Genomic DNA, 18,282 nt, shown 5'->3' with positions numbered 1-18,282 from the left:
TGTTTCTGTTGAGAAATCATTTGATAATCTAATGGGAGATCCCTTGTATGTTACTTTCCGTCTCTCTCTTGCAGCCTGTAAGATTCTCTCTTTATCCTGAACATTTGCCATGGTAATTATGATATGTCTTGGTGTGGGTCTTTTTGGGTTCACCTTGTTTGGGACTCTCTGGGCTTGTGTGACTTTTTTCTTCCCCACCTCAGGGAAGTTTTCTGATATTATTTCTTCGAATAGGTTTTCTAATCCATGTTCATCTTTCTGTTGTTCTGGCACCCCTATTATTCGTATGTTGTTTCGTTTCATGTTGTCCCAAAGTTCCCTTAGGCTCTCCTCCTGTCTTTTAATTTTTTTCTCCATTTGCAGTAGTTTGAGTGTGTTTTGCTTCCTTGTCTTCTAATTCACTAATTTGGTCCTCCGCTTCTCCCAGTCTACTGTTGATACTTTCAATGGTGTTTTTTATTGCAGCTATGTCGCTCTTCATTTCTTCTTGGGACTTACTTAAGTTGTTGATTTTTTCATCTGTTTCTTCTAGCTTCTTGCATAAGTAGTTGAGTTTTTCATCTGTTTCTTCTTGCTTCTTGAACATCTGGTGCATGTACTCTAGGAACCTTATTCTGAATTCTTTTTCCGTCATGTTGCATATCTCTGTCTCACTTAGCTGCTTTTCTGGCGAGTCCTCCTTTTCTTTCCTTTGGGGGTTTCTTTGTCTACCCATGTTTGATCTCACTGACATGACTAGTTGTTGAGTCGTTCAGTGGCTGGACCCTGGGTGGCAGTGGCTGCTCCCTGGGTGGCAGTGGCTCCTCGGGCTGTGGTTGCTCCTTGGGCGGTTGTGGTAGCAGCGGCTCCTCTGTTGATAGCAGAGCCTCTGGTGGGTGCTGTTCACAGTTGTGGTGGCTCTTCTGGCTGGTGGAGGGAGGCTTCACACACAGCAACTGTTCCCCAGGCAGAGCGTGTGGTGATCAGGAGGCCGCTGTTGCTTGAATCTGCTGCATTGATTTAAAGGCACAAAATACAACACAACAAGGCACAACGTACCAGGCACTGAACACTATTGTATTTGCGATATTACTAACCCCAAATAAAGGTGGCCACCCGAGCTAAGAGAGTTGGGAGATAAGGGGGAAAGAAGAGAAAAAGGTAGAAGAGAAAAAAGAAAGAAAGAAAAAAAGGAGTGCAAAAATGAAATTGGAAAAAGGGAGGGGAAAAAGAGGAGGGAAAAAAAAAGTAAGAGAGAAAAGAGAATGAAGTGTAAAAGGGGAAGAGACTATTTATATGAGGAGAAAACTCCTATAGGTCCGCCACTAATACCAACAAATTACAGCAACAGATTCCTGGAGATGAATACAAACTACAAACAACCAATAATATCAAGCGACGCAAGGGGAAACAGAAGCACAGAAATAACCGGGGGGGGGGGGGGGGTGGAGGGAGGGGCAGGAAAATAAAAAGAATAAGCAGTCTAACCTCACAAACAATCCTAAAAAAAAAAACAAACCCCCAATATACTCGTCAATCAAGCAAACAACAATAAAACAATAGAGAGAGAAAAGAAGAAGAAGAGAAGAAAAAAAAAATTGGATAGTGAAGGAAGATAAGGGAAAGGTGTATAAGGATTTAGAACATGGGATTGGACGTAGGATATATAAGCAGGGTTAAATTTTGACAGGGGGTAAAAAGAATAGGGAAAATCAAAAGCTGGAGTAGGGTAAGAGAAACAGGACAGCAAAAGGGAAAAAGTGGGGAAGATTGTTTAGCACAGAGGCAAATTGAGGTAGAGAAAAATGTTGCTATAGGAACGATGAAAATAGAATGGAGAACATTAGTCCCAAAATAAAATAAAGACAAAATAAAATGACACTTTAAAAAATGGTAAAATGGTAGCGGTAATAATACTAGTTAAAAATAAAAATGTAGTAGCTGAAAGGGCAAAATCAGGTGATGGAGAAAAAGAAAAAAGAAAAAAGAAAAAAAAGAAAAAAAATGTTTTCTTAGTTAAAAGGAGAAAAAGTAATTTAAAAAAATAAAAATAAAAATGTGCGGTAATGCAGGTGCTTCAGATCTTCTACTCTTCTTATTGGCACGCCCGGAATTCAGGAGAATGTTGAATTTCCCTCTGATACACTGTTCCTCCGTGTTGTAAGCCACAGTCCTGATTTTAAAGTCGGCCGTAAAATCCCCTTATTGCCTTATCTGTATTTACAGAAGAGTCAGTTCGTGGCTCTGCCTCTGGGTGGCAGTGTGCCTGGATTGACCTCCGAGGCTATAAGTTCTCTCTAACCAGGAGCTCTCTATTGTACCTGAACCAGCTCCGCCCAGAGCTGGCTCCCCAGGCGCCACTCCCAGCTCTGTTTCCCAGGCTCCCCAAAAACAATCTTCCCCTATAAGCTCTGCTAGTGACCCCAACTGGGCAATCACATGTACTGGGGTCAACAATCAAACTCACAGAAGTAAGAGGAAGTGTGCAAACAAGAGCCTGGGAAGCTGTTCGAACTCGCAGGGTTCCACCCTCCAGAACTGCGCGGAGTGTCTGCGCGCGCTCAAGCCCCTGGCAACAAGTAGCCGGCTATCAGGGAAACTCTGAGGCAGCCCTTTTGCATCCAGTCCAACTATGGGCTTATTTATAGTGTTACCTTCTGGCAGCAGCCCTGCGGGAGCCCTCCCCACTTGCGAGTCACGCTGGCCTCTATGGGCGCGGATTTCCCCCTGCGCCCGCGCGCGCGCTCCTCGCTCCAACCTGAACTGCAAACCACACCTTTGGGGTAAGTCTAACCTTTCCGTGGAGGGGTGCAGGTCTCCTCTGGGCTCTTGCAGTCGCGCTGCTTGCGAGTCGTTGCCTCCGGGTTAGTAGCTGCCGGGTTAGTAGCTGATCTCTGGATGCCGGTAACCGCTACCTAAGATGGCGCGGTCTCGCCGCTGCGCTAGCGCCCAGGGGGAGGTTACAGCCTCAATCTCTAACCATCCGCATTTTTTAGGAGTTCTCTGTCTTTCCTGGCTGCAGATTGTCTCTCAGCTGAACCTCCCCAGCTTAATCGGGCTGATTGTTACCCGTTTCAGCTGCTCGCCCCTATCTGCTCTGGGACAAAGCACCAACACGTCCGTCTAAGTCTCCGCCATTTTTTCGTCGGCTTTATTTATTTATTTATTTATTTTTTAAATATATTTTTTTTTATTTTTTACAGAGAGGAAGGGAGAGGAATACAGAGTTAGAAACATCGATGAGAGAGAAACATTGATCAGCTTCCTCCTGCACACTCCCCACTGGGGATGTGCCCGCAACCAAGGTACATGCCCTTGACCGGAATCGAACCTGGGACCCTTCAGTCTGCAGGCCGATGCTCTATCCACTGAGCCAAACAGGGTAGGGTGATGTATTTGACTTTAAAACAAGATGTACCCTACCCGGTTTGGCTCAGTGGATAGAGCATCGGCCTGCAGACTCAAGCATCCCGGGTTCGATTCCGGTCAGGGGCATGTACCTTGGTTGCAGGCACATCCCCAGTGGCGGGTGTGCAGGAGGCAGCTGATCGACGTTTCTCTCTCATCGATGTTTCTAACTTTTTATCCCTCTCCCTTCCTCTCTGTAAAAAATGAATAAAATGTATTTAAAAAAACACACACAGAAAAAAAAAAAGATGCATTTATGATGGTGTCACCTGGCTTCTGTTCCCAGGGTGAAGCACAGGCAGAGGGTATCAAAGTGACAGAGAAGCAGCTGTCTGTGCCTAAGGGCTCGGTGCTGGCCTATAAGAGGAAGCAGCTGGTTTTCAACGAGAAAGACTGGGGTAAGCAAAGGCTGAAGGAGATGGTGAGGTATGGGGGTCTCCTTCTCCTGGGAAGATAAATGAAAAGGGGAGACCATCATCAGGCAACCTTGGCTTCTCTACCTGTTCAGAGAGAAGCAGCATTTCCCAGGTGTCCAGGGCACACACATCACCACTAACCACAGCCACCTCCAAGCAAGATCACACTGATCTGGGAGGCAGAGACAGAAGGGGTGCCCAATGTGGAGGTGTGCTTAGCACTGGGTGAAGCATGATCCTACAACCACCCATCTCTATTCAAGGTTTTCCCCCACTCTCAGCAGCTCACCTGGCGGAGCCACAGAGACCTCCCAGGTTACCCATACCCCCACGGTAAAGGCTATAACATATTGGCACAACCATGAACAAAACTGTAGAGGCAGAGCCCTAACCATAAATGCATAATTGTGTCTGCATCACTCCCTCCCTCACCTGCATCAAGATGTACCTTTCTACAATACACAGTGGGTTTCAACTTCACATGGGAGAACTATTTGCATCAAATACAACTACAAACAGGGTCAAATAGTGGATGTTGTAAACCCAACCAGCTCAGGGTCCTTAGCCTCTACCTGCCCAAATGTGGAGTCCAAGAGAGAGGCCAGCCTGAGGAGGGGTCCAGCTCCTCAGAGATGAGGGGCTATACACACCATACAGCACACTTTCCACTTCTCTCTCTCTCTCTCTCTCTCTCTCTCTCTCTCTCTCTCTTTCTCTCTCTCTTTCTTTCCCCTCTATAATAAAAGCCTAGGTGGCATCGTGCGATGTTGTCACAAGATGGCCACCGCAAGATGGCCATCAAAAGATGACCGCCACAAGATGGTCACCACAAGATGGTCACCACAAGATGGCTAGCAGGAGAGCAGTTAGGCATCAATCAGGCTGGCAGGGGAGCAGTTAGGGGGTGATCAGGCTGGCAGGCAGAAGCAGTTAGGGGCAATCAGGCAGGCAGGCAGGAGAGCAGTTCGGAGAGAGCAGTCCTGGATTGCGAGTCGGACATCCCCCGAGGGGTCCCAGATTAGAGAGGGTGCAGGCCAGGTTGAGGAACACACCCTCCCCCGTGCATGGATTTCACCCTCTAGTATACTAGAGGCCTGGTGAATGACATTCATGCACATGGGGTGGAGGGGGTGAGGGGTGGGACCACTCAGCCTGGCCTGCATCCTTTTGCAGTCTGGGAGCCCTCCAGGGATGTCCAACTGCTGGCTTAGGCCTGGCTCCCCGTCAGTCGGACATCCTTAGTGCTGCCCCAGCTGTGCTCACCAGCCATGAGCCGGGCTTCTGGCTGAGCAGTGCTCCCCCTGTGGGAGTGCACTGACCACCAGGGGGCACCTCCTATGTTGAGCATCTGTCCCCTGGTGGTCAGTCCATGTCATAGTGACTGGTTGTTCTGCCGTTCAGTCAATTTGCATATTACCCATTTATTATATAGAAGATCACACACACACACACATTCACTGTTCACTATAGAGTCCTCACTGCAACATGTAGTGAAGGATGGGTTCTGCAGTCAGTGACCTCCTGTCACTGGCTGTGGATGGAATGAGTATGAGCTCTTTAATCTTATGGAGTCAGTGGCTGAACTCAAACTTCAAAATTATGTTTTGAAAGTGTTGACAAGTGTCAACTAAATGGAGTTAGATTCCAAAGGCTAACCTCACAGCAGTGTCTGCAAGTCATTTCCTGCCCACTAGGGGATGCGCGAAGCTCATCTGTTTCTACAGTTCAGGTCTAAGGGTGACTAGAAGGAACTTTTACAAAGAATGGCCCAGTGCAGTGAGCATTGCACTTCCATGAACTAATTTCATGCTCCTAACACCTAATAGTGTAGACTAATTCAAAGAACAGTTCAATAAGTTGCCTGCTTTGTGGCTTTGGAGAAAATAAGAATTCCTCTGTCCTCCATGTTATCTAAGAAATGGAAGTGAGACCTTAGCTCCAGAGCTGACGGAGATAAATGTCTGATAAGGTGTCTGAGCCATATCTATGTTCCCTCTCTCCAGTTCACCTGGACCTTTCCTCTGACCTGACCACAAGGTCAGATCTCTCCCACCTCATAACCCCTCACTCAAGCGTGTCCCCTCTTCCCACCAGTGTCCCCTCACTGCCAACTTCCTTAAAGAATCTTCTGCATCCTGCTCACTGCCTACATGCTGTCCATGCCTCACCCCACTGCAGTCTGTTCTCCTGGGAATTTACTCTCATCATCATCAACACCCACACACTTGATTATTCCTGCCTTGGACTCTCTTCTCCCTGGATGCTGTGTCACCATGGTCTTGGGTCTCTATAATGGGACTGCTTTCCTCTACCTCCTTTCTTCATGGGCTCCTGTGCCTTGTCAAACATATCAATATGATTGTTAGGCAAGTTTCAGAATTATAAACATTTCTCTATGTGAAATGTGAAACCACCCAGGAGGAGGGCAGGAAGGGACTAGATGTGTGAGGGAGGAGAGTCAGGAGAGGAAACAAAGGGCAGGAAAGAGGCGATTTCTTTTCGTGGACAAGGCAGTTCTCCAATTTGAGACTAGAATGGATAACCATCACCCAGGTGCCTATGGAAACTGCAGGTTCTAGCTTCCTTTTTAGAGAGTCTGGTGCAGAAGGTATGGAGTGAGGTCAGGGACTCTAATGAGTTTCCACAAGTGTCCCAGGTGATTCTGATGCAAGGAGTCCCAGGGCACCCTGACCAAAGCTGCCACACATGGCCCAGAGGAGGAAGTTTTGGGCTACAGGTGCTGGGATGTGAGAGGCTCCGGGAGGGATACCCTTCTCTGCTGACCTGGCTTTTTCTCACCCAGAAATTCTTCACATCACAGATGATGATTATCAGAAAACCTTTCCAACAGGTGAGTTGGCTGTTTAATAATACTTAGACCTCAGTCACAGTGAGACCTTGACCCCCTTTAGACACCCATAAACACCCTGCTGGGAATCAGCCCTGACAAACCCACAGGGAATCCTTTCCCAGCCAGGCTCCTCCATCATCTCCTCATCTGAATGCTGTGACACAGGCCTCTGGCCCCATGTCTCTTTTAAGTACTGGGGTTGGAGTGTGTGTGTCTATGTGTGTGTGTGTGTGTGTGTGTGAAACTGGGGAGCAGAGACTAAGCCTTTGTGAGTGATCACTCCTGTTTCTCTTTCCAACAGCAAGCACAATCCTTAAGTGGACAGGAGACTGTAGAGCCAGGAAAGTGGGATGTGATCCCTCCATGAGGCCACATTTTACAACTGAAATCCAACGTGATTGCCTTTGCCATCCTAACCTGGGCCACTGGGCTCTGGTTCCCTGGACAAAGGGGAGGGGTGGATGGAAAAGAGGGGTCAGGGAGTAGTGGGCAGAATGTAGATGAACTGAGAGTCTTCAGAGACTAACTCTTGAATGGTAATTTAATTTCTTTTCTAGGCAGCACAAGACACTCCATCCACCCAATAAGAGTGTGTGTTTGCTGGGGTTGAGAAGGGGTCCTCCTTGTACTCATCTGGTGAGCAGGGCAGAGTGTCCCTGCCTTTGCCACCATAGATGCTGGGCCTGGCCATAGTTTCTGTAGGTTAGGGAGAGTAAGGGAGGTTGGGGAAGGGTCAAGGAAGGTCAGAATATTGGAAGAATGGACTGGCATGGAGCAGGAAGAGATTAAACGAGGAGAGTGGCAGTAAAAGGCAGAACCTTTGGAATGATCTCTAAAGCAAATATGGTAGAAGAGAAAGGGAGAAGATCACTTATCATTCATTTTCTAGCAAGAATACAGGAACCCCTTTGACTAGGTGTTTACTGAAGCCTGCTGGGTAGAGAAGACACAATCTCAGTACCTAAAATAGAGGTATCCAAGCAACTCAGAAAACTGAGTTTTACTTCCAAATTTACACTTTGCTCAGCCCCACTTTTCATTTATTTATTTATTTATTTATTTATTTATTTATTTACTCTTTCCTTATTTATTCACTCTTCTCTTCTCTTCATTTAATTGTGGATGCGTGCAACAACCAGCTCAGGGGCCTTGGTACCTTTGTGCCCAAATATTGAGTCTCAGGTAGAGGTCAACCTGATATATCTCCTTGGAGATTGTGGGTTCCCTCAACACATATAACATTCTCTCTCTCCCTCTCTCTCTCTCTCACACACACACACACACACACATGCACACATGTACACACTCATTGTTCACTATAATCCTTACTGCAACATTTAGTGAAGGATGGGTTCTGTAGTCAGTGACCTCCTGTCACTGGCTGTGGATGGAATGAGTATGAACTCTTCAATATTATGGGGTCAGTGGCTGAACTCAAACTTCAAAATTATGTTTTGAAAGTGTTGACAAGTGTCAACTAAATGGAGTTAGATTCCAAAGGCTAACCTCACAGCAGTGTCTGCAAGTCATTTCCTGCCCACTAGGGGGTGCACGAAGCTCATCTGTTTCTACAGTTCAGGTCTAAGGGTGACTAGAAGGAACTTTTACAAAGAATGGTTCAGTGCAGTGAGCATTGCACTTCCATGTACTAATTTCATGCTCCTAACACCTAACAGTGTAAACTAATTCAATGTACAGTTCAATAAGTTGCTCGCTTTGTGGCTTTGTAGAAAATAAGAATTCCTCTGTCCTCCATGTTATCTATGAATTGGAAGTGAGATCTTAGCTCCAGAGCTGATGGAGATAAATGTCTGATAAGGTGGCTGAGCCAAATCTATCTTCCCTCTCTCCAGTTCACCTGGACCCTTCCCCTGACCCACAAGGTCAGGTCTCTGCCACCTCATAACCCCTCACTCATGCGTGTCCCCTCTTCCCCCCAGTGTCCCCTCACTGCCTACTTCCTTAGAGAATATTCTGCACCCTGCTCAATCCCTACCTGTTGGGGTCCAACCCCATCGGGTCCAGGGATCCCCAAAGGTGTGGACGGAGTCGGCGAAGAATGAATGACATGAAAACTGGTTTCAGTTCATCAGCATAGCGAGGTTCTCCCTCCAGGATCTCCAGCGAAGTTCTGGTTAGGAACTCCAGCCAAGTTCTGGTCAGGATCTCCAACCAAGTTCTGGTGCCATGTTCTCTTGCTAGGTTCTCCAGCCAGGTTCTCCAGGTTCAGTCACCAGGTTCTATCCAGGTTCTTTTGCCATGTTCTGTCTAGGTTCTCCAGTGAAGTTCTGTAGCCAGGTTCTGTCCAGGATCTTTTGCCATGTTCTCTGGCTAGGTTCTGGTTAGGATCTGATGTGGATCTGATGAGGATCTGATGATTATTGTCTTGTTACATTCGTATTTATACCAGCCGATTTTAATCCTGTCAATTTCTATTACAAAGGTTAGGGCGTTTCTTATCTCCATTCCAGGGAGTAAAGATTATGTAGCTTAACTACCCGCCTGGCACTTAATTAAGAGGTTGTATCCCCTCCCTAACCTCAGGGAAAGATCCCCACCTGGGGAAACAACCTTTCTCGGAGAGGTGACCTTGGTTAAAACACATGGCCCTAAAGGGAGCAAACATATTAAGAACAGTATGCTATATATGCCAGGTCCCTTGAAACAGCAAGGATGGACCGGCTCCCGGCACCTACCTGCTGTCCATGCCTCGCCCCACTGCAGTCTCTCCTACTGGGAATTTCCTCATGTCATCATTAACAACCACACACTTGATTATTCCCGCTTGGACTCTCTTCTCCCTGGATACTGCGTCACCACGGTCTTGGGTCTCCTATAATGGGACTGCTTTCCCTCTGCCTCCTTCCTTCATGGGCTCCTGTCCCTTGTCAAAAACCTAGTAAATATGATTGTTAGGAATTTCAGAACTTTGAACATTTCTCTATGTGAAATGAGAAACCACCCAGGAGTAGGGCAGAAAGGGCCTAGATGTGTAAGGAAGAGATGTGTCTGGGAGAGGAAGACAAAGGGTATGAGGAAGGTGATTTCATTTCCATCGACAAGGCAGGTCTCCAGTGTGAGAATAAAGTGGATAACCATCACCCAGGTGCTTATGGAAACCGCAGGTTCTAGCTTCCTTTTTAGAGAGCCTGGTGCAGAAGGTATGGAGTGAGGTCAGGGATTCTGAGTTTCTACAAGTGTCCCAGGTGATTCTGAAGAATGGGTCCCCAGTGCACCCTGAGCAAAGCTGGCTCACCTGGCCCAGAGGAGGAAGTGTGGGGGCTGCAGGTGTGGGCATGTGATAGGCTCCAGCAGGGATACCCTGCTCTGCTGACCCGGCTTCTTCCCACCTTGGTATTCTTCACATCACAGATGCTGCTGCTGCTGCTGCTGCTGATCAGAAAACCTCTACAGTAGGTGAGTTGGCCATAATGCTTAGACCTTGACCTCCCCTTTTTAAATTTAAATTCTTTATTGCTTAAAGTATTACATATGTCTCCTTTTTCTCCCATTAACCTCTCCCTGGCTATTTCCACTTCTCAGCACATGCCCTCACTCCCCTACTGTCTGTGTACATGCGTTATGCTTATATACATGCATACAAATCCTTTGGTTGATCTCTTACCCCCCACCCTCCCCTGCCTTCCCTCTGAGGTTGGACAGTCTGTTTGATGCTTCTATGTCTCTGGCTCTATTCTTCATCAGTTTATGCTGTTCATTATATTCCGCAAATGAGTGAGGTCACGTGATATTTATCTTTCTCTGACTGGCTTATTTCACTTAGAATAATATAGTACTCTCCAGGTCCATTCTTGCTTTTGCAAATGGTAAGAGTTTCTTCTTTTTTATACCAGCATAACATTCCATTGTGCAGATGTACCCCAGTTTTTTAATCCACTCATCTGCTGATGTACACTTACACTATTTCCAAATCTTAGCTATTGCAAATTGTGCTGCTATGAACATAGGGGCACCTTGACCCTCTTTGACCCATAAACACCCTGCTGGGACTCAGCCCTGACAAACCCACAAGGAAACCTTCTCCAGCCAGGCTCCTCCGTCACCTCCTCATCTTACTGCTGTGACATAGGTCCCTGACCCCAGGGAGAGTCCCATGTCTCTTTTAAGTACTGGGGTTGGAGTGTGTATGTGTGTGTGTGTGTGTGTGTGTGTGTGTGTGTGTTGGGGGGATCAGAGACTAAGCCTTTGTGAATGATCACTTCTGTTTCTCTTCCCAACATCAAGCACAATCCTTGAGTGGACCGGAGACTGTAGGGAAAGGAAAGTGGGATATGATCCCTCCATGAGGCCACATTTTACAACTGAAACCCCATGTGATTGCCTTTGCCATCCTCACCTGGGCCACTGGGCTCTGGTTCCCTGGACAAAGGGCAGGGGTTAATGGAAAAGAGAGGTCAGGGAGTAGGGGGCAGAATGTAGATGAACTGAGAGTCTTCAGAGACTAACTCTTGAATGGTAATTTAATTTCTCTTCTAGGCAGCACAAGACGCTCCATTCACCGAATGAGAGGTGTGTTTGCTGGGGTTGAGAAGGGGTCCTCCTTGTACTCATCTGGTGAGCAGAGCAGAGTGTCCTGCCTTTGCCAACATGGCCCCTGGGCCTGGCTATAGTTTCTGTAGGTTAGGAAGGGTAAGGGAGGATGGGGAAGGGTCAAGAAAGGTCGGAATGTTGTACGGATGGACTGGCATGGAGCAGGAAGAGATTAAACAAGGAGGGTGGCAGTAGAAGGCAGAACCTTTGGAATGATCTCTAAAGCAAATATGGTAGAAGAGAAAGGGAGAAGATCACTTGTCATTCATTTTCTAGCAAGAATACAGGAACCTTTTTGACTAGGTGTTTACTAAGAGGGAACCTGAAGCCTGCCCGGTAGAGAACACACAATCTCAGTACCCAAAATAGAGGTATCCAAGCAACTCAGAAAACTGAATTTTACTTCCAAATTTATACTTTGCTCAGCCCCACTTTTCACTTATTTATTTACTCTTTCCTTATTTATTCACTCTCCCCTCCCCTCCCCTCCCCTCCCCTCCCCTCCCCTCCCCTTCCCTTCATGTGGGTGCATGCAACAACCAGCTCAGGGGCCTTGGTGCCTTTGTGCCCGAATGTTGAGTCCCAGGTAAAGTTCAACCTGATATGTGTCCTTGGAAATTAGGGGTTCCCTCACCACATATAACATTCTCTCTCTCTCTCGCTCTCGCTCTCTCTCTCTCTCTCTCTCTCTCTCTCTCTCTCACACACACACACACACACACACACACACTTGTACACACTCATTGCTCACTATAGAGTCCTCACTGTAACATCTGGTATAGGATGGGTCCTGCTGTCACTGGCTGTAGATGGAATGTGTATGAACTCTCCAGTCTTGTGGGGTCAGTGGCTAAACTCAAACTTCAAAATTATGTTTTGTAAGTGTTGACAAGTGTGAACTAATTGGAGTTAGATTCCAAAGGTTAACCTTACAGCATTGTCTGCAAGTCATTTCCTGCCCACTAGGGGGCGAGTGGGGCTTGCCTATTTCTAAAGTTTAGGACTAAAGGTGACTAGAAGGAACTTTTACAAAGAATGGCCCAGTGCAGTGAGCATTGCACTTCCGTGAACTAATTTCATCCTCCTAACACCTCATAGTGTAACTAATTCAAAGAACAGTTCAATAAGTTGCTCACTTTGTGGCTTTGGAGAAAATAAGAATTCTTCTGTCCTCCATGTTATCTATGAAAGGGAAGTGAGATCTTAGCTCCAGAGCTGATGGAGATAAATGTTTGATAAGGTGTCTGAGCCAAATCTATGTTCCCTCTCTCCAGTTCACCCGGACCCTTCCCCTGACCTGACCACAAGGTCAGGTCTCTACCATCTCATAACCCCTCACTCACATTTGTCCCCTCTTCCCACCCAGTGTCCCCTCACTGCCAATTTCCTTAAAGAATATTCTGAACCCTGCTCACTCCCTCCCTGCTGTCCATGCCTTGCCCCACTGCAGTCTCTCCTACTGGGAATTTCCTCATGTCATCATCAACAACCACACACTTAATTATTCCCGTCTTGGACTCTCTTCCCCCTGGATATTGTGTCACCATGGTCTTGGGGTCTCCTATAATGGGACTGCTTTCCCTCTGCCTCCTTACTTCATGGACTCCTGGCCCTTGTCAAACACGTCAATATGATTGTTAGGCAATTTTCAGAACTATGAACATTTCTCTATGTGAAATGTGAACCCACCCAGGAGGAGAGCAGGAAGGGAGTAGATGTGTGAGGGAGGAGAGTCCTGAGAGGAAGACAAAGGGCAGGAAGGAGGCGATTACTTTTCCATGGAAAAAGGCAATCTCCAATGTCAGACGAGAGTGGATAATGATCACCCAGGTGCCTATTGAAAAGGCAGGTTCCAGGTTCCTTTTTAGAGACTCTGAATCAGAAGGAAGAGAGTTAGGTCAGGGAATCTGAGTTTCCACAAGTGTCCCAGGTGATTCTGATGCAAGAGGGTCCCCAGGATCCCTGAGCAAAGCTGCACACCTGGCCCAGAGGAGAAAGTTTGGGGCTGCAGGAGTGGGCATGTGAGAGGCTCCAGCCTGGATATTCTGCTCTGCTAACCTGGTTTCTTCCCACCCAGTTAAATGCGCCAGAGTGAATCCTGCTTCTATTAGACTATCTACATTAGGTGAGTTGGTCAGGTTCTCTGCTTGGACCTAAGGCCCCGCTGAGCCCTTGACCCTCTTTGACCCATAAACACCTGCTGGGGCTCAGCCCCGACAAACCCACAGGGAAATCTTCCCCAGCCAGGCTCCTCCATCACCTCCTCATCTCACTGCTGTGACCCACACAGGCCCCTGCCCACAGGGAGATCCTGTCTCCTTTGAGTCCTGGGGTAGGAGTGTGTGTGTTGGGGAGCAGAGACTAAGCTGTTGTGAGTGTCCACTTCTGTTCCTCTTTCCAACAGCAGGCATATGTCAGCCACAGTCCTTAAGTGGACAGGAGCCTGTAAAGTGGGATGTGATCCCTCCACGAGGCCCCTTTTTTTTTACAACCGAAACCCCACCTGATTGCTTTGGCTGTCCTCATCTGAGCCACTGGGCTCTGGTTCCCTGTGCCAAGGGCAGTTGTGGATGGAAAAGAGGGGCCGGGGAGTAAAGGGCAGAATGTAGACAAACCGAGAGTCTTCAGAGATTAACTTTTAGGTGTTCATTTGATTTCTCTCTAGGCATCTACGAACCTCCCAGTGGTGAGTGTGTGTTTGCTGGGGTTGGGGAGCGTCATTGTACTCATCTGGTGAGCAGGGAGGATTAGACCTGCCTTGGCCACCGTGACCCCGGGGAGTGGCCATAGGTCTGTGGGATGGGAAGGTTAAGAAAGGGTTGGGAATGGTCAGGAAAGGTTGGAAAGTTGGAGGGATGGACTGGCATGGAGCAGGAAGAGGTTCAGCAAGAGGAGGGTGGCAGTAGAGGGCAGAACCCTTGGAAGTGACTTTAAAGCAAATTTGGCAGAGGAGAAAGGGAGAAGGCCACTCTTTCTATAAAGAATGTAGGAAGCCCTCTGACTAGGAGTTTACCAAGAGGGAACCTGAAGCCTGCTGTGTAGGGAAGACCCAATTTCAGAACCCAAATTGGAGGTTTCCAGCAACTCAGAAAACCGAGTTTTATTTTCAAATTTGTACTTTCCTTAGCCCCAGTTTTCATTTACTCACTCACTCACTCACTCACTCACTCATTCATTCATTCATTCTTTATTAATTAATTAGTTCCTTCATTTGTGGATGCATGCAACAACCAGCTCAGGGCCCTTGGTGCCATTGTTCCCAAATGTTGAGTCTCAGGTAGAGGTCAACCTGATATGTCTCCTTGTAGATTGGGGGTTCCCTCACCACACATAACGTTCTCTCTCTCTCTCTCACCCGTGTACACACTCACTGTTCACTATAGTCCTCACTGCAACATGTGGTGAAGGATGGGTCCAGCAGACAGTGACCTCCTGTCACTGGCTGTGGATGGAATGAGTATGAGCTCTTTAATCTTATGGGGTCAATGGATGAACTCAAACTTGAAAATTATGTTTTGAAAGTGTTGACAAGTGTCAACTAAATGGAGTTAGATTCCAAAGGCTAACCTCACAGCAGTGTCTGCAAGTCATTTCCTGCCCACTAGGGGGTGCACGAAGCTCATCTGTTTCTACAGTTCAGATCTAAGGGTGACTAGAAGGAACTTTTACAAAGAATGGCCCAGTGCAGTGAGCATTGCACTTCTGTGAACTAATTTCATGCTCCTAACACCTAATAGTGTAGACTAATTCAATGAACAGTTCAATAAGTTGCTCGCTTTGTGACATTGGAGAAAATAAGTATTCCTCTGTCCTCCATGTTATCTATGAATTGGAAGTGAGATCTTAGCTCCAGAGCTGATGGAGATAAATGTTTGATAAGGTGTCTGAGCCAAATCTATGTTCCCTCTCTCCAGTTCACCCGGACCCTTCCTCTGACCTGACCACAAGGTCAGGTCTCTGCCACCTCATAACCCCTCACTCACGCGTGTCCCCTCTTCCCACCAGTGTCCCCTCACTGCCTACTTCCTTAGAGAATATTCTGCACCCTGCTCACTCCCTACCTGCTGTCCATGCCTCGCCCCACTGCAGTCTCTCCTACTGGGAATTTCCTCATGTCATCATCAACAACCACACACTTGATTATTCCCGTCTTGGGCTCTCTTCTCCCTGGATACTGCGTCACCACGGTCTTGGGTCTCCTATAATGGGACTGCTTTCCCTCTGCCTCCTTCCCTCATGGGCTCCTGGCCCTTGTCAATCACCGAGTAAACATGATTGTTAGGAATTCCAGAACTTTGAACATTTCTCTATGGGAAATGTGAAACCATCCAGGAGTAGGGCAGAAAGGGCCTAGATGTGTAAGGAAGAGATGTGTCTGGGAGAGGAAGACAAAGGGTATGAGGAAGGTGATTTCATTTCCATGGACAAAGCAGTTCTCCAGTGTGAGACTAGAGTGGATAACCATCAACCAGGTGCCTATGGAAACATCAGGTTCTAGCTTCCTTTTTAGAGAGCCTGGTGCAGAAGGTATGGAGTGAGGTCAGGGATTCTGAGTTTCCACAAGAGTCCCAGGTGATTCTGATGAATGGGTCCCCAGGGCAAAGCTGGCACACCTGGCCCAGAAGAGGAAGTGTGGGGGCTGCAGGTGTGGGCATGTGATAGGCTCCAAGAGGGATACCCTGCTCTGCTGACCCGGCTTCTTCCCACCTAGGCATTCTTCACATCACAGGTGATGATAATGATGCTGCTGCTGCTGCTGCTGATCAGAAAACCTCTACAGTAGGTGAGTTGGCCATAATGCTTAGACCTTGACCTCCCCTTTTTAAATTTAAATTCTTTATTGCTTAAAGTATTACATATGTCTCCTTTTTCTCCCATTAACCTCTCCCTGGCTATTCCCACCTCTCAGCACATGCCCTCACTCCCCTACTGTCTGTGTCCATGCGTTATGCTTATATACATGCATACAAGTCCTTTGGTTGATCTCTTACCGCCACCCTCCCCTGCCTTCCCTCTGAGTTTGGACAGTCTGTTTGATGCTTCTATGTCTCGGGCTCCATTGTTCATCAGTTTATGTTGTTCATTATATTCCACAAATGAGAGTGATCATGTGGTATTTATCTTTCTCCGACTGCGACTGGCTTATTTCACTTAGCAAAATACTCTCCAGGTCCATTCTTGCTGTTGCAAATGGTAAGACTTTTTTCTTTTTTATGGCAGCATAGCATTCCATTGTGCAGATGTACCCCAGTTTTTTTTTTAAATATATATTTTATTGATTTTTTTACAGAGAGGAAGGGAGAAGGACAAAGAGTCAGAAACATCGATGAGAGAGAAACATCGATCGGCCGCCTCCTGCACACTTCCCACTGGGGATGTGCCACAACCGAGGCACATGCCCCTGACCGGAATCAAACCTGCGACCCTTCAGTCCGCAGGCCGACACCCTATCCACTGAGCCAAACCGGTCAGGGCTGTACCCCAGTTTTTTAATCCACTCATCTGCTGATGGACACAGACGCTATTTCCTAATCTTAGCTATTGTAAATTGTGCTGCTATGAACATAGGGGTACCGTGACCCTCTTTGACCCATAAACACCTGCTGGGGCTCAGCCCCGACAAACCCACAGGGAAACCTTCCCCAGCCAGGCTCCTCCATCACCTCCTCATCTCACTGCTGTGACCCACACAGGCCCCTTCCCACAGGGAGATCCTGTCTCCTTTGAGTCCTGGGGTAGGAGTGTGTGTGTTGGGGAGCAGAGACTAAGCTGTTGTGAGTGTCCACTTCTGTTCCTCTTTCCAACAGCAGGCATATGTCAGCCACAGTCCTTAAGTGGACAGGAGCCTGTAAAGTGGGATGTGATCCCTCCACGAGGCCCCTTTTTTTTTTACAACCGAAACCCCACCTGATTGCTTTGGCTGTCCTCATCTGAGCCACTGGGCTCTGGTTCCCTGTGCCAAGGGCAGTTGTGGATGGAAAAGAGGGGCCGGGGAGTAAAGGGCAGAATGTAGACAAACCGAGAGTCTTCAGAGATTAACTTTTAGGTGTTCATTTGATTTCTCTCTAGGCATCTACGAACCTCCCAGTGGTGAGTGTGTGTTTGCTGGGGTTGGGGAGCGTCATTGTACTCATCTGGTGAGCAGGGAGGATTAGACCTGCCTTGGCCACCGTGACCCCGGGGAGTGGCCATAGGTCTGTGGGATGGGAAGGTTAAGAAAGGGTTGGGAATGGTCAGGAAAGGTTGGAAAGTTGGAGGGATGGACTGGCATGGAGCAGGAAGAGGTTCAGCAAGAGGAGGGTGGCAGTAGAGGGCAGAACCCTTGGAAGTGACTTTAAAGCAAATTTGGCAGAGGAGAAAGGGAGAAGGCCACTCTTTCTATAAAGAATGTAGGAAGCCCTCTGACTAGGAGTTTACCAAGAGGGAACCTGAAGCCTGCTGTGTAGGGAAGACCCAATTTCAGAACCCAAATTGGAGGTTTCCAGCAACTCAGAAAACCGAGTTTTATTTTCAAATTTGTACTTTCCTTAGCCCCAGTTTTCATTTACTCACTCACTCACTCACTCACTCATTCATTCATTCATTCTTTATTAATTAATTAGTTCCTTCATTTGTGGATGCATGCAACAACCAGCTCAGGGCCCTTGGTGCCATTGTTCCCAAATGTTGAGTCTCAGGTAGAGGTCAACCTGATATGTCTCCTTGTAGATTGGGGGTTCCCTCACCACACATAACGTTCTCTCTCTCTCTCTCACCCGTGTACACACTCACTGTTCACTATAGTCCTCACTGCAACATGTGGTGAAGGATGGGTCCAGCAGACAGTGACCTCCTGTCACTGGCTGTGGATGGAATGAGTATGAGCTCTTTAATCTTATGGGGTCAATGGATGAACTCAAACTTGAAAATTATGTTTTGAAAGTGTTGACAAGTGTCAACTAAATGGAGTTAGATTCCAAAGGCTAACCTCACAGCAGTGTCTGCAAGTCATTTCCTGCCCACTAGGGGGTGCACGAAGCTCATCTGTTTCTACAGTTCAGATCTAAGGGTGACTAGAAGGAACTTTTACAAAGAATG

At 47.4% G+C, this 18,282-nt stretch overlaps 1 protein-coding gene across 1 annotated transcript in view; it reads left to right on the top strand.

Moving 5' to 3' along the window:
- LOC138993223 (gasdermin-C-like) overlaps positions 1 to 18,282 on the top strand; it is a 54,397-nt gene that overhangs the window by 18,675 nt on the left and 17,440 nt on the right. Inside the window, exons 5-12 of the mRNA XM_070392329.1 lie at positions 3,674 to 3,785; positions 6,607 to 6,654; positions 10,027 to 10,071; positions 11,152 to 11,229; positions 13,283 to 13,330; positions 13,871 to 13,891; positions 15,917 to 15,988; positions 17,275 to 17,295. Coding sequence (XP_070248430.1) covers positions 3,674 to 3,785; positions 6,607 to 6,654; positions 10,027 to 10,071; positions 11,152 to 11,229; positions 13,283 to 13,330; positions 13,871 to 13,891; positions 15,917 to 15,988; positions 17,275 to 17,295 — 445 coding nt within the window. The remainder of the gene's footprint in view (positions 1 to 3,673; positions 3,786 to 6,606; positions 6,655 to 10,026; positions 10,072 to 11,151; positions 11,230 to 13,282; positions 13,331 to 13,870; positions 13,892 to 15,916; positions 15,989 to 17,274; positions 17,296 to 18,282) is intronic.

The sequence above is a fragment of the Myotis yumanensis genome, unplaced genomic scaffold (genome assembly GCF_028538775.1).
Source record: "Myotis yumanensis isolate MYYU_CA2020_CCGP unplaced genomic scaffold, mMyoYum1.0.hap1 SCAF_15, whole genome shotgun sequence".
In the NCBI taxonomy this organism is placed as follows: Eukaryota; Metazoa; Chordata; class Mammalia; order Chiroptera; family Vespertilionidae; genus Myotis; species Myotis yumanensis.
Note: the sequence above shows the minus strand (reverse complement) of the source record. Positions and strands in the feature narration are given on the sequence as shown.